The 15083-nt window shown below is 34.8% G+C and overlaps 1 protein-coding gene across 28 annotated transcripts in view; it reads left to right on the forward strand.

Moving 5' to 3' along the window:
• MPDZ (multiple PDZ domain crumbs cell polarity complex component) overlaps positions 1 to 15083 on the forward strand; it is a 225062-nt gene that overhangs the window by 26725 nt on the left and 183254 nt on the right. For 27 of the 28 annotated variants that reach the window (XM_020969728.1, XM_078152490.1, XM_078152491.1 and 24 more), the window contains 2 exons: positions 9593 to 9665; positions 13219 to 13385. In XM_020969728.1, coding sequence (XP_020825387.1) covers positions 9650 to 9665; positions 13219 to 13385 — 183 coding nt within the window. In that variant the 5' untranslated portion in view covers positions 9593 to 9649. Of the gene's footprint in view, positions 1 to 9592; positions 9666 to 13218; positions 13386 to 15083 lie in introns of those variants that run through there. The other variant, XM_020969749.2, reaches the window with a different exon arrangement.

Genomic DNA, 15083 nt, shown 5'->3' on the forward strand with positions numbered 1-15083 from the left:
ATTTATTAAATATACTATTTTTTTGTCTATGTGTATCTTGAAGGCAATCGATGAACATTTGTTAATATTTATTGTACTATGTACCAAGTTATGTGTTAAGCTCTAGGGATATAAAATAAAGTGAAACATAGTACCCACCTTCACAGAACTTACAATCTATTGGAGGAAACAATATGCAAATAAATACATACAAAGTGAGCTGTATATGTATATATATATATATATATATATATATATATGTGTGTGTGTGTGTGTGTGTGTATATGTATATATACATATATATACATATATGTATATATATGTATATATATGATAAACAGGAAACAGTTGTTGTTTGTCCTTCATTTTGAAGAAGACCAATGACATCGTAGGGTGATATCCCCATGTCATGCCTGAATTGGGATTTAAATAAGGCAGAGTTGTGCAATGTCCTCAGCTTCAATCTTCCAGAGTCATCAAAGTCCAGTGGCCAGACAAAAGTCAGGACCACTGGCAATGGCCTGGGATGCAGTGGATGACCTTGGGAATCTATGATGTCTGACCAAGGTCTAAGCACTCCGCTATTGGAACAAATTGTTCTTATCTGCCTGTTCTGCCAGGTGAAATCTTCTTATACTTGGAGTAGACATTCGTCTGACAAGTTTGAAGTCTGTTGATTCCCCTCAACTTGGTTTAGCCCATCTGCCCAGATAGTTTTACCAGGGTGTGATTGCTACATGTGCTAAAGCTTCTTGGAGCCAAAGGTGAGAGTTGGGTGAAGCTGGACACCAAAGGTGGGTAAGCAGCCCTGAAAACGCTCAGCAGGCGCTCACAATAGAGGTGACAGAGTCAGAATCTTATACTTAGGTGGTTGTAAAGAGGAGATATTGCCTCTGTTTTCTTCCCTGTATCCTGAATGACCTTGCCTTTGTGTGAGCATATATGTGTGCATGCATATATGTATGTATGTATGTGTATTACACACATATACAGAATACTATATATACATATACATATATATATGTGTGTGTGTGTCTATATATATATATATATATATATATATATATATATATGGAGAGAGAGAGAGAGAGGAGAGAAGAGAGTAGGCCACAATGAAATGAGGCAACCATTTTCCTGAAAATATTGAGTGTTAATTTTTTTTGACATTTTAAGTGGGTTTTTGTCTTTAACACGGGTGAATTGCGGTATCACTATGATTTCTTTGTAGATTCTTTATGTAAGTGTTCATAATCATTCTGTTCCAACTCCTGCCATTATTCTAGAGCACTTTGGTGTCCACGTTGATAACCCCTCAAATTCCCTGGACTCCCAGTTCATTAACCTTCATTCGGCATCAGCTTCACATAGAGGTGGTGTAGCTTGATCTTACCATTACTCATAAATGTTCAACCTCCATAATAGAAAATTCTGATATTCCTTTATTTGGTCATGATTTTTTTAATCCTTCCTTCTCCCCTTCTATCTCACCCTTCTTAAAACTATACTTCCTCCCCACTGTGACCTCCATTCACTCCATCCTTCTTGGTTTCCCAGACCTCCATATCTTTTCTGGTATTGTTTTCCTTTTTTTAAAATCTTGACCTTATGTTTAACCAGTTCATCTTTTAACACTGTCCTTTCCTCCTGAATACCTTGTTCTCTTTTCTTAATCACCACTGATACCTTTCTGAGCCCCATGATTGGGTTCCTTCTAATATCTGTATTTTTTGTTTCTACTAATGTGCTGCTTAACACAACTAAAGGAAGTCACCCAGCTCTGTTTTGTGGATCTACCACTGAAAAGTCCCATCTGGCTTAAACCTTTTATTCTTTCTTAATTGATCTCTCAGTCCTTTTCTAAAACTTTTCTTCTTTTATCAAGCCGCTTATACCTCTTCATTATAGTCTTACTTTTTAAAATATCTATCCTCATACATTCTGTAAACCTTACAGGCCATCTTTTGTGATGACCTTATTTCCAATTTGATATCTCTAATCCATTCAACAACCTATTCTCTCCTCAGTTCCAGTTTCTAAGGAAGAGGTTTTCCTCCTTTTTGTTTAGTTCAACTTTTTGAACTGTTTGTTTCTTTGTACACATTCCCTGCTGTTTCCTTTGTGGGTCTGTCCCTTTAATCACCTCTGCCTTCTCTCTAAACTTCAATCTCTCTTTAGCCATTGTCTCCTAAACTGGGCTCCAAATTTGCCTAGATGTCCACCTATCCAAAAACAACCCAAAAAGCAAAAACCTTTATTTTACTATGCCATCTCCTCAAGCTATCAGCCTATTCTCTTTCTTTTGCTTTCTAGGCACACTCCTAGAAAAAAAAAACAAATTAAAAAAAACCAAAATAACAACAACAACAACAAAAAACTGTCTGTCCTCATTACCTTTACTTCCTCACCTCCCACTCACTTTTCAAGGTTAGCTGTCTTCTGACTGAAATTGTTTCCTTCAACAGTTTCTTAATTTCTAAATCCAGTGTCTTATTCTCACTATTTTTCCTTCTTGACTTTGCACTGTTTAATACTGTTGATCATCTTCTCTTCCTGAATCTTCTCATTTTTCTGAATGTAGGAGACTATAATTCTTTCTTTTTCTTGTCTTTCTTCCTGCTTTACTACTCCTTTCCAGTGTTCTTTGCAAGTTCATCATACATGCCCTGTACCTGATGGGTAGACATGCCTCATGGCTATCTCTCATGGGCCCTCATCTCTTTTTATACTTTATTTTACTTTATTTTAATGGTCTTATTAGCTCCTATGGGTTCAATTACCATCTTTATGTAGATAAATTTCTCTCTTAAACTATACTCCCATATCACCAGAAGTCAGCTGGGCCAATCCACTTAGATATTCCATACTCAACTCAAATTCAGCATATCCACAACAGAATTTATTATCTTTCCCTGAGACTCACCTTTCTTTCTAACTTTACTGTTTTTGAGAAGGGTACCACCATCTTTCCAGATACCCAAGTTTTAAATCTCTGTGCCATCTTTGACTTTTTTCTCTTCCCTTAACCAATCTTATCTATCCTATCTCAACAAGATTTTTTAGATTTCTCTACTCACACCAAAAACACTTTAGATAGTTCCTTGTCACCTCTTTCCTGAACTATTGCAAGAGCTTCATAAGTGGTCATCCCACCTCATCAGTCTTCTCCAATCCATCCTTCACACAGCTGCCAAATTGATGTTCTTAAAACTTAGGTCATTTCCCTACTCAAATTGCCTCCAGGATAAAATACAAAGTCCTTTGGTATTTAAGCCCTTCCCAATCTGGCTTCACCCTTCCTTTCCAGACTTATTTCACATTATGTCCCCTCACAACTCTATATTCCTGCCAAACTAGCCTACTTGTCATTTCCAATACATGACATTTTGCTTCCTATCCCCATGACTTTGGACAGAATATGCCCTGCCACTGGAGGCCCTGTTCCTCATTTTTGCATCATGAAATCTCTAGCTCCCTTGAAGGCACAACTTGGATACCACTACCACCATGAGGCCTTTCCTGATCTCCCTCATTGTCAACACTCCTTCCTGGCCTCCAAATTACTTTATATTTACTTTCTATATATTTTGTATTTAAAAAGTCATATATATTGTATTCCTGTAGTAAATTGTAAGCTTTTCGAGGATAGAAACTGTTTTGTTTTTATTTTTCAACCAGAAACATCTAGGTTGTACAGTTAGTAGAATTAGGGGTCTAGCATGGAACATCTGAGTTCACATCTAGCCTCAGATACTTACTAGCTGGTGTGAACCTGGTCAAGTCACTTAAACTCTGTTTTCCTCAGTTTTCTCAACTGTAAAAAGGGGATGATAATAATATAACCCCATATGGTTGTTATGAAGATGAAATGAGATAATATTTGTAAGGCACTTAGCACTGTCTAGTACAAAATAAGCACTATATGAACACTTATTCCATTCCTTTCCTTTCCATCTTCATGGCCTGGTATAGTGCCTTACTCCTAGTAGGCATTTAATATATACTTGCCAAATGAATGAATTTCCACATTATCTTGACGAATTACATGTTTCCAGAAACGATTTTCAAATTACATACATAGGTGCTACATTTTGTGTTTTTAAAATATTGATTATATTGATAATACTTTTTAGTTATTAATTATTTTCCTTGAGGCTATCATTGTACAGTGTCATTCCCAAATAAGCGAAGACAAAAATATTAAAAATTCATTGAAAATGATTTGTTAGGACCTACTGTATCGTGAGATAGCACTGAGGTAGGGAGTTTAGCAGGCAATAAGCCTTTATTAAGCTTTTGCTTTGCTTTTCCCAAAAGAGTGGAGGTTGGTGTCTTCGAATTCTAGTCTACTGATGCTAACTTTAATTCCTAATTTTAAAAAGTAGGATGTGTTGTTGAAATAATAGTTTGTGGGAGTAGGCATTTACAAATACATTTTAAACTGTTGTTATCGATGCGTTTGGTCTTGCAACTGTAGATACCGTGAAGCAGACCTTGGAACAAATTCACCAAGAGCAGTTCAACAGTAAACCCCTAGTGAGATGATTGCCACTGTGCAGATTGTTTCTGCCCATTTCAGTTCACCAGTTGTTAACAGATAGGAAGGCTGCTTTAACTTTAGTCATTTGATACCAATATTGTCCATTCTTCTTGACCTGAGGTTTGTTGTCTTCATTTGCATTGTTTTATTCATTCTGCATATACGAGTATGTATATATATAATTTGTTAGCTCTTTCCTCATTTAGACAAGTTAAAAGTTGAAACTTTAAACAGATTTTCCCATGTTTTCTCTAAAACCTTATTTTATCTCGTGATGTAATTACATTCCATTTCATTCTTATACCTGCCTCCTATGCTTACTATCTATGTTACCCTGGGCAGGACATTTAACCTCCATTGGTCTTATTTCCACATCTGTAAAATGGGTATAATAATAACACCTACTTCCCAGGGCTCATATGAGGATAAAATGAGATGTGATATTTGCAGAGTGCTCTGCAAATCTTATGGCTCTATCAGTGCTAAGGTGCAAGGAAAATCAAGGTAAAATATGCTTGAAAATTTGAGGAAAGAGAGATCACTTTTATATTAGGGGATGATGAGCTCAAGAAAAGCTTCTTAGAGGAGATGATAACCATCTGTGTTGGGACTTAAAGGGATGAAGGGACATCAATAGAGAGATGAGAGGAGGGAGTCTGCTTTAAGCATGAACCTAGGATGATCCCATGCCTCTCAATGACTAGAGGCATGTAGGTGATGCAGTGGATAGAGTGCTGGACCTGGAGTTAGGACTATCTGAGTTTAAATCTGGCTTCAGACACTCAGTATACTCAACTGTAAAATGAGGATAATAATAGCCCCTATCTCACAGGATTCTTATGAGGATCAAATGAGATACTATTTTTAAAGCTCTTGACACAGTGACAGGCACATAGTAAGCACTCAATACATACTTCTTGTGTTCCTTTCCTTCCAACTATGAAGAGAACAGAGGCTAGGAAAAATTAGAGATCAACTGGAACATATAACACGAAAAGGGGAGTAGTTAGAGATAAGACTGAACAGGCAGGTTGGAAGCAGATTGTGGAAGACCTTAAATGTTAGGGTCTGGTCCTTAAACTTAATTGGGAAGACAATGGCAAGCCTTTGGCAGTTTGGTGTAATGGATAACATGCTGGATTTGGTGTCAGGAAGACCCAAGTTCAAATCCTGCCTCAGATGCTTACTAGACATATGGCCTTTGGCAAATCACTTAATATCTCTGAGCCTGATTTTTCTCATTTGTAAAATGAGAGATTTAGACTCAATCTCTTAGGTCTCTTGCAGTTTTAAATCTAAAATCTTCCATCTACTATTCTCCAAAAGAGTGAAATGATCTTGGCAGTGCATTCGGAAATTACTTAAAGACAGATAGAGAGGACGTAGGATGGAGACAGGAAGTTTTGGCCATGAATTTAGGGTGTTTATGTATGGTCTCCTGCATTAGAATTGGAGGTCCCTGAAAGTAGAGACTGAATATCCTTTTCACACTTGTATATAGTGAGTACTTAATAAATTCTTTTTTATTTTATTCACTCTTTCACAAACATTGGCCATATGTTCAGTGTCTTGAAACTCTCAATGAGTACCTAACCCATCAGTTCCTTCAGGAGGATAACTTAAGAGCTTCTATCCTTGTTACTCATCCTTTACTCCAGCAGCCAATGTACTGTGTAGAAAAGAGAATATAGTAAAGAAAAGAGCTTCAGTTATCTAAACATCTAAAACTGCTAAAAGCAGAGAAGGTAATCATTCCTTGGCTTACCTTAAAGATACTTTTATCCTTCATAACGTAGGGGAACCAACAAAAAAAGCTTCTATTTTGCATCTAATTCTCACTATTCATCCAGAGAGAAGTGACTCTCATTTTGGACTTTACTATAGAGAAGGAGAGGAAAGCTAGGCATAATCTGATGTTCACCTTGGGTATTTTTTTTTGGGAAAGCAGATTTCAAAATATTTAGCAAAAGGATAGATAGGATCCCGTGGCCTGAAATTCTACAGTCAGTCCAAACAGGATAGTGAACTATATTCTAAAGGTACAGAGAAAAACAATTCTAAAGAGGAAACAAAAGAGGAGTTGTCTTAAGAGACCATGTATAAATAAGAATTTCACCAACTAACTTAGATTTTTAAAAGATATATCCATTAAGATGGAAGCAAGGACAGGTAATGTTGGATGAATACTAAGATGTCATCCTGAGTGGAGGCTGGGAGAAGAACAGTAAGAAATCAAGTCTCTTTCAATGTCTTGAATAATGGCTTAGATGAGATGCTTATCAGATTTGCAGATGATGCAGAGCTGAAAGAGACAACGTCCAAAGATATCAAATCCATACAGATCTTGACAGGCAAGAATGTTGCACTAAATTGGAAATTAAATTTAACAGGGATAAATATAGAGGGAGTCTTGCATGTACATTCAAAGTCAATTTCACATATACAAGATAAGGGAGGTATTGCTAGATAGCAATTCACCTAAAAAGGCAAATATTTCAGTGAACTGCATACTTTGTATGGGATAACAGTGGAATTTTGCAACTAAAACAAGCTAATGTGATTTTAAGCTATGTTAATAGCACTGTATTCTACCCTTATGAGACTACGTTTGGAGTATTTTGCTCATTTCTGAAAGCCACATTTTTGTAGGGATATTAGTAAGCCAGAGAATGTCCAGAAGAGGAATGTCTGGATGATGAAGAAATTCTAGGATCATGAATCTAGAGTTGGATTCAAAGTCCATTTAATTCAGCCTCCTCATTTTACAAATGAGGAAACTGAAGCACGGAGAGATTAAAATGATTTACCCACAGTCACACAGGTAGTATGCATAAGAACTGGGGTTTGAACCCATATTAAGTGCAGTTCTTTTTTTTAATGTGCCATTCTTGAACCTAAGGACCTTGAGATCATGCCATGTGAAGATTAGCATATGGAAAAGTTATCTTTTTTCCCTTTTCCCCTCTTGTGTATGTGTATATGCATTTATTTACTTTATATTTATGTTCACTTTCTATCTCCCTTTCTCCCCCCCATGTACATGTAGTTCTTATTATCTTTTGTTTTTACATTGCCTACATTTCCTCAAGTATGTTTCTCCCTCTATTTCACATAGCAAATAATATTTTTTAAGGAAAAAGAGAAAAAGCAATCAGCAAAACTGATCAATACATCAAAAATGTGAAAATATGTGTAATAGTATATACCATGGAACATTGTTGTGGTAATTGTGTATATGCTTTTCTTGGCTCTAGTAATTTCACTTTGTAGTCTGTTCCAGTCAAGTCTTCTCATGCTTATCTTTTTTATCTAGTTTTCATTTCGTATAGCGCAGTAATATTCTACCACATTTATGCTAGTTTGTTTAGCAGTTCTCTAATTGATGTGCATTTACTATGTTTGCAGTCATTTGGCACTACAAAAATTGTACTATAAATATTTTGGTATATGTAGGAAGACTTTCTTTATAACAGTGACCTCCTTGAAGTATATGTGTAGTAGTGGAACCTCTGGGTCAAAGAGTATGGAACATTTTAGTGACTCTATTTGCATAACTATAAATTCATTTCCAAAACGATTGTATGGATTCACAACTCTACCACCAGTACTTTAGTATGCCTATCTTCCTATATTTATTATTCTCATCTCTTGTCATCTTTGCCAATTTGCTGTGAGAGGAAACAGGGTTGTTTTGATTTGCATTTCTCTTATTATTAGTGATTTGGACCATTTTTTATGTGGTTATTAATATTTAGTAATTCTTTTGAGAAAGACTCAAATCTTTTAACCATCTATTTACCGGGGAATGACATTTGGTATATGCACATATTGACATATATATGTGTGTATATTATATATTATTATTATATTATTTATATATATAATCATATACTACACATATGTGCATGTGTATGTATATGTGTATGTATATTAGTACCTATGTATCTTAGATACTAAACTGTTACATGAGAAATTTGATACAAAGATTTCCTTTTCCTATTTGACCACTTTGCTTCTTAGAGGAATTAATTTTGTCTGTGCAGAAGCTTTTCAATTTCATGTAATCAAAATTATTTAAATGATGTTTTGTAATTACTTCCATTCATTATTTCATTAAGACTATCTCCTACTCATAGCTGTGCAAGTTATATGATCTACTTCTAATTTTTTATGCTATAATCTTTAATCCATTAAAGTTCATTATGAAATAATAAAGAAGTAATAGATAAAGAAAATAATAATGGAAGAAAGTGGCACCTAAACTGAGTCTTCAAAGAAGCTAGGGATATCAAGAGATGGAGGTAAAAAGGAAAGCTTCCTAGGCACAGGTGACCTATATTGTAAAATTATGGACTAGGAGATGAATTAGAGTGTACAAGAAACGGCTAGTAGGATGGACCATGGAGCTTATGAACAGGAATATAGTGTGGGAAAACATGAAATATTGGAAGCATAGCTTCTAGAGGATTTTATATTTTATAGTTTATATTGGAGATATTTTTAGGGAGCCATAGGAGTTTATTAACTGGTGGGGGGTGATTGGAGGAAAAATAAGAGGTGACGTGGTTAAACCTACACTTCAGGAAAGTCACTTTGGCAACTGTATTGGGGATTGGTTGGAAAGAGAGAGATTTGAGGCAAGGAGACCAATTAGAAGACTTTTGTGATTGTCCAGGGTATATAATTTCTCTATCCCCCCATTTTCTACAGCAAATAAATGTTTAGTCTTTTAACTTGGTAGCATATATGTGAATACAGATCTGCATATAAATTTCTGAGAGAAGTATTTTGGAAAGTAAACTTATGGGACCTTGATTAAAATAAACTACAAACCTTTACTTCATTATGCAAATAATATAATTATACAGATGTTAGATTACTTTAATAAGTCCCCAAATTAACACACCCCTTTTTCTTGTCCCATGAAAGGGTTACCTTAGAGTATAATCAGCTGCATTTTAAATATGAAATGAATCTAAGTGTATCAAAATCTGTTTGAGAGTGCTTAGTTTTAGAGTAAAATTTAAAAGTTCTGTCAAATGAGTGTTTCATTTTCTTTTTTTTCCCCATCTACAGGATTATAGTAACAGACACCATTAGACATTTGAAAGAGAAACTGAACTTAGAAAAAAAATGTTGGACACTATAGGTAAGACTGATTCTTTCTTGTTAACTTTTGCAAATGAAATTAGAAATAACAGCCTTTAAAATACTGACCCAAACAAGATTCTCTCTTTAGTAATATGCTTTATTCAATAAATGTGATTTTTTTCTTTACCTGAGTAATTTATTCTAAAACAATAATTAAAACTCTTAAAAACCTTAATTATTCTAGCAACAACAGATTTGGGTAAGTTCAGAATGGACCCAGTCTTAGGTTTGTTCTTTTTTTTTTAAAGTATAGGGCAATATTATTAAAAGGGTAACATTGAAGATGAAGACTCAAATCTTAATTTTGTTTTTTCCATGTCATATTGACCTGCCTTAGAATTCTCCACTCATATAAACTCTCTGGGGAATGGAAGAACAACAGAATTTGGATAACTTAAGCTAATATAGATAAAATTTAATGAAGATTGAATGCAACTTAAAATGGGTATTGAAAAGGTCCCTCTCAGCTTCAAATCTCAGTATCCTTTGAATTGATATTTTCAGTTTGAATTATTAAAATTATCTAGAGTCATATGATGTATGTCTATAGTATCCATAGCTCTATTTTTTTTAGCTTGAAAATATTGTTCTGTGATTAAATATCTCTTTGATAGAACTGGCATTCCCTAGTATATGTAGGAAGACTTTCTTTTTTACAGTGACCTCCTTGAAGTATATGTATGGTAGTGGAACCTCTGGGTCAAAGGGTATGGAACATTTTAGTGACTCTAATTGTATCACTACAAATTCATTTCCAAAATGATTGTATGGATTCACAACTCTACTACCAGTACTTTAGTATGCCTATCTTCCTATATTTATTATTCTCATCTCTTGTCATCTTTGCCAATTTGCTGTGAGAGGAAACAGGGTTGTTTTGATTTGCATTTCTCTTATTATTAGTGATTTGGACCATTTTTATGTGGCTATTAATATTTAGTAATTCTTTTGAGAACAACTCATATCCTTTGACCCTCTATCCCCTCCCTGTTATTATACATTTTTCATCATTAATGTTTATAATGCTTCTTTCCATTGTTTTTGGTAGAAAATTACTTGCTGCCTTACTTATGCAAAAACTTGGGCTGTTAGGACAATGAAAACCCATACAAAATGTTTTCCCTTAAAAGCAGCATGTTTTTGTTGTTGTTCAGTTATTTGGGACTCATTGTGGCCCCATGGACTATAGCATATCGGGCAGAGACCTTCTATCCTTCACTATCTCCTGAAGTCTGTCCAAACTCATCTTCATTGCTTCCATGACACTATCCATCCATCTCATCCTCTGCCATCCCCTTTTCCTTTTGCCTTCAGTCTTTCCCAACATCAGGGTCTTTTCCCATGAGTCCTGTCTTCTCATTATGTGGCCAAGGTATTTAAGCTTTACCTTCAGTATTTGACCTTCCAGTGGATAGTCTAAATTAATTTCTTTAAATATTAACTTATTTGATCGCTTTGCTGTCCAAGGGACTCTCAAAAGTCTTCTCCAGCACCATAACTCAAGTGTCGTTCTGCTGCTCTCAGCTTTCCTTATAGTCCAACTCTCATAATCATAGCTTTGATTATATGGACCTTTGTCAGCATGGTGATGTCTTTTCTTTTTAGTATGCTGTCCAGATTTGCCATAGCTTTCCTTCTAAGGAGCAAACATTTTTTAATTTCATGGCTGTAGTCACTGTTTGCAGTGATCTTTGAACACAAGAATATAAAATCTGACACTGTTTCCATTTCTTCTCCCTCTATTTGCCAGGAAGTGATGAGATCAGTTGCCAAGATTTTTGTTTGTTTGTTTGTTTCTTTAGTGGCAGACATAAGTCTCACTCCTTTCACTTCTTGAAGACTCTTGAAGCAGTTCAGAATAATCTCTTTGTTTCATATGGTTTGTCTTACCTATCATTTATAGGTAACTAGCTGAGGAGTCAGAGGACCTAGGTTCAGTCCCATCCCTAATACTACCTCTGTGACCTTGGGAGAGAGACTTATCCTATGTGAGCCCCAGTTTTCTTGTCTGTAAAATTGAGGAGATTGTACTATATATTTGAGCTCCATTCACGCTCTCTAGGTCTCCGATCCTTGTCATGAGAGAATAGAACCAATAGGTGCTTTGTAGATTAGCTCTGTTTTAGTGCTGATGACATGACCTACAGTATATTTTAATCCATTTAATAATGAGCTTCTCTTTTTTTCTTTTTATAGTCTAGAAATAAGAAAATGTCAGAGTAATAAAATTCACTCTGAGCAGATATTTGTGCGTGAAAGTAGAAATAGCTTGTATTTAAATTCACATACGCTCTAAGTAAAATCATTTTTTTCTTAATTTTAAAAGGAGAGAAAGGAAAATGGAATTAAATATTACATTGAGCAGGCTAAAGGTAGCCATGCTTTCAAACATCTTTTTAAAAATAAATTTTTATTGATGTAATTTGCTTTTATATTACTCAGATTTACTCTTGTATCCCTCTCTCCAGTCCTCTTTCTTTATTAAAAAAAAAAACTTAAAAAAAGAAAAGAAAAAAGAGGAAGAGGAAAAATCCAGCAAAACTGATTGACATCAAAGAAACTGATATTATATGCAATATTCCACACCTGTGGACCTCCTTCTTTCTCCATCCTATTCCTCCCACACCTCTCTTCAAAGGAGTGAGGTTCTACTTACTTAATTTTACATTAGTTTACTTAATTCCTTCCATGTTTCTCTGTATTCATCATGTTTGTCATTTATTACTGCCCAATAATAGTCTGTTACATTAGCATACCACAATTTATTTATTCCCCAGTTAATAGGCATCTACTTTATTTCCAGTTTTTTTCCTACCACAAAGTGTTCTGATTGATTTTATTTTATTTTATTTTACTTTATTTTTAGACAGTTGGGGTTAAGTGACTTGCCCAGGGTCACACAGCTAGTATTGGTCTGAGGCTGGATTTGAACTCAGGTCCTCCTGACTTCAGGGCCAGTGCTCTATCCATTGCACCACCTAGCTTCACCTGTTTTTTTTTTAAATTGTTTTATTCACAAAGTGTTCTGTGAAGCAATTTTTCATTTTCTTTTCTTTCTTTTCTTTTTTCTTCTCTTACCTTTTTTGTTTTTGCATTAGTCATGGCAGGCTTGAGTGGGTGTATTTTTTAGTAGCAAGTTAAACTTTTACAACTCTCCTATGAATTGTTTTGTGAGAGGCATCATGGTATGGTGGATTTGGAGTCAGACTGTGAGAGCTCTCCTTCCAGCTTTGTCATTAACAGTCCATGTGACTTTTGGCAAATCAATTAACTCTTCTGTACCTTAGTTTCCTCATCTGTGTAATGGAGGATACTTTTTTAAACCACTTCATAGAGTTGATGTAAGAATCAAATATAATATATGTGTAACAGTTTATAAAGGCCCTATGTAAATCTGAAGTGTCATTATTATTTTGGTGAGAATGGATAGTTTCATTGTTTCATTGGAAAAGATGGTTATCTTACTATCAGTCAGTCAACAAAATTTTCTTATGATTTGAATCCTTTTTTTTTTTAAACCTACTACTGACTACTAATATACTTTGTTGTAGACACTAGCCAGGCCCTACAAGCAGCGGAGCGATTGCAGGCTAAACTTCGGGAACGAGGTGATATAGTGAATGAGGACAAGTTGAGTCTCCTAAAGTCAGTCCTGCAGAGCCCTCTCTTCAGTCAGATTCTGAACCTTCAGATGTCAGTTCAGCAGCTGAAAGACCAGGTAGGTCATCACCCATCTTAGCAGGTATTCCAGAAATTGCTTGGCCACTATCCCTTTTATTTTTCTGAAAGGCTGATTCCTGTATGTGTTAATGAATAGTTAATTAAATCACTTAAGCCCAAAATGAGACATTCAGATTCACTGTGGCTTTTTTCTTCCCCTAGTTATTTTTTGCCATGGTTATTGCTGTATATTGTGGATGATATGACATTCTGTTGAAAGCTGTCTGGATGCCAAAGAATGAATTCCTACAGAAGAAGGGGATGATACAAATATGTTTAAGATAGAGAGCTGTATGTAGATGTGGTCTCCCTCACTATGGCTTATTGTTCATGTGATGTTGCTCATTCTCATCCAAATGCTTGATCCCCTTCCTTACACTATTTCTGATAAGCTTGGATTTGCATGTGTAATCATGTATGTGAGGAAAGGAAAGTACCTCTATTTTGACAGTACGAGGGATAATTACATTGTCATCAGTTGGTGGCGTTGCAAATTCTCACTTCTTAAAGCAGTGTAAGGAGCAATTGCTTCCCATGACAGCGTCAGATGGTGATAAACATTCGAACTTCCAAATGTAACACCGCATTCTATTTTTTTTATGTTAACAATTTTTATTCGGAATTTTTATAGAAAAGAAACTTTCAAGCATTTAAATTAGGATGGAATATATCACATTGACCATATGGAACCTGAGGGTGTGCATGCTCTGAACTCAAATAATTAAATTAGCCATATTTCAATTTCTCTTATTAATTTTCCCAGATATTTTGACCTATCCAGGTCATTATTTTGAATACAGGTTATCATTATTTTTTCCTATATAGGCTTTTAAGTCAATTTAATAATAATTATAATCAGTTTTGGTATTGTTACAGTGCTTTTTATGATAATGTTGAGAATTATTGAGAAACCTTAGTTTGCTACTTTAATGAGTGAGATGGCACACTCTTTAAAGACACAAAGTAGTTTGAAGATTCAGTGATTTAAGAAGGAGCAGTTTCAGTCAAATACTTTATGAAAGGTTCATGAGTTAAGTCTGATCAGAGATGAGAGGGGAAGTCCTAAGTAAGGCATGTAATCAGTCTGTGAATCTAGAAGTTAGGAGAAATTGACTGATTGAGGAAGGCTGGTAGAATAATTTCTTCTCAATAAATCTTGGATTTGTGAAAGACCCTTAATGTTATGGTATGCGTTTGTACCCTTGAAAAATAATTAAAGTGATTTTGTACAATATACAATGACTTGACAAACTTTATTAAATATCAAGGTCCAATATATAAATATCTTGCTTATGTTGAATTTTTATTTTTTTAGTTTTATTTCTTTTGTTAGATGACCATAAAATAATTGAGAAGAAATAATATATAAAAATGTTTTTAAATTTAATTAGAGAAAAATCCAAAATGGGGGGGAAAAGTACTAGTAAATATTACCAGTAAATAAAAGAGGCCTGGTCTTTGTCTTTTCTGAAGTTCTCTCATATTTTGTACCCCCATTACTCCTGAAATTCCTCCTTAGCACAGCACATAGTAGATGCTAAATAAATGCTTGCTGATTTGACTTAATTTTTAGCCAATTTAGTTTTGGAGGGGAGAATTCATTGAAAGGCAAAGATAGGAAGCCACTGGCTGATGTATTGTTTTGTTTTGTTTGTAAAACACACTATGGGTAGAATGGTTAAAAAAAATTACTCTA

Source organism: Phascolarctos cinereus, unplaced genomic scaffold (genome assembly GCF_003287225.1).
Source record: "Phascolarctos cinereus isolate Bilbo 61053 unplaced genomic scaffold, phaCin_HiC Scaffold_4;HRSCAF=312, whole genome shotgun sequence".
Taxonomy (NCBI): domain Eukaryota; kingdom Metazoa; phylum Chordata; class Mammalia; order Diprotodontia; family Phascolarctidae; genus Phascolarctos; species Phascolarctos cinereus.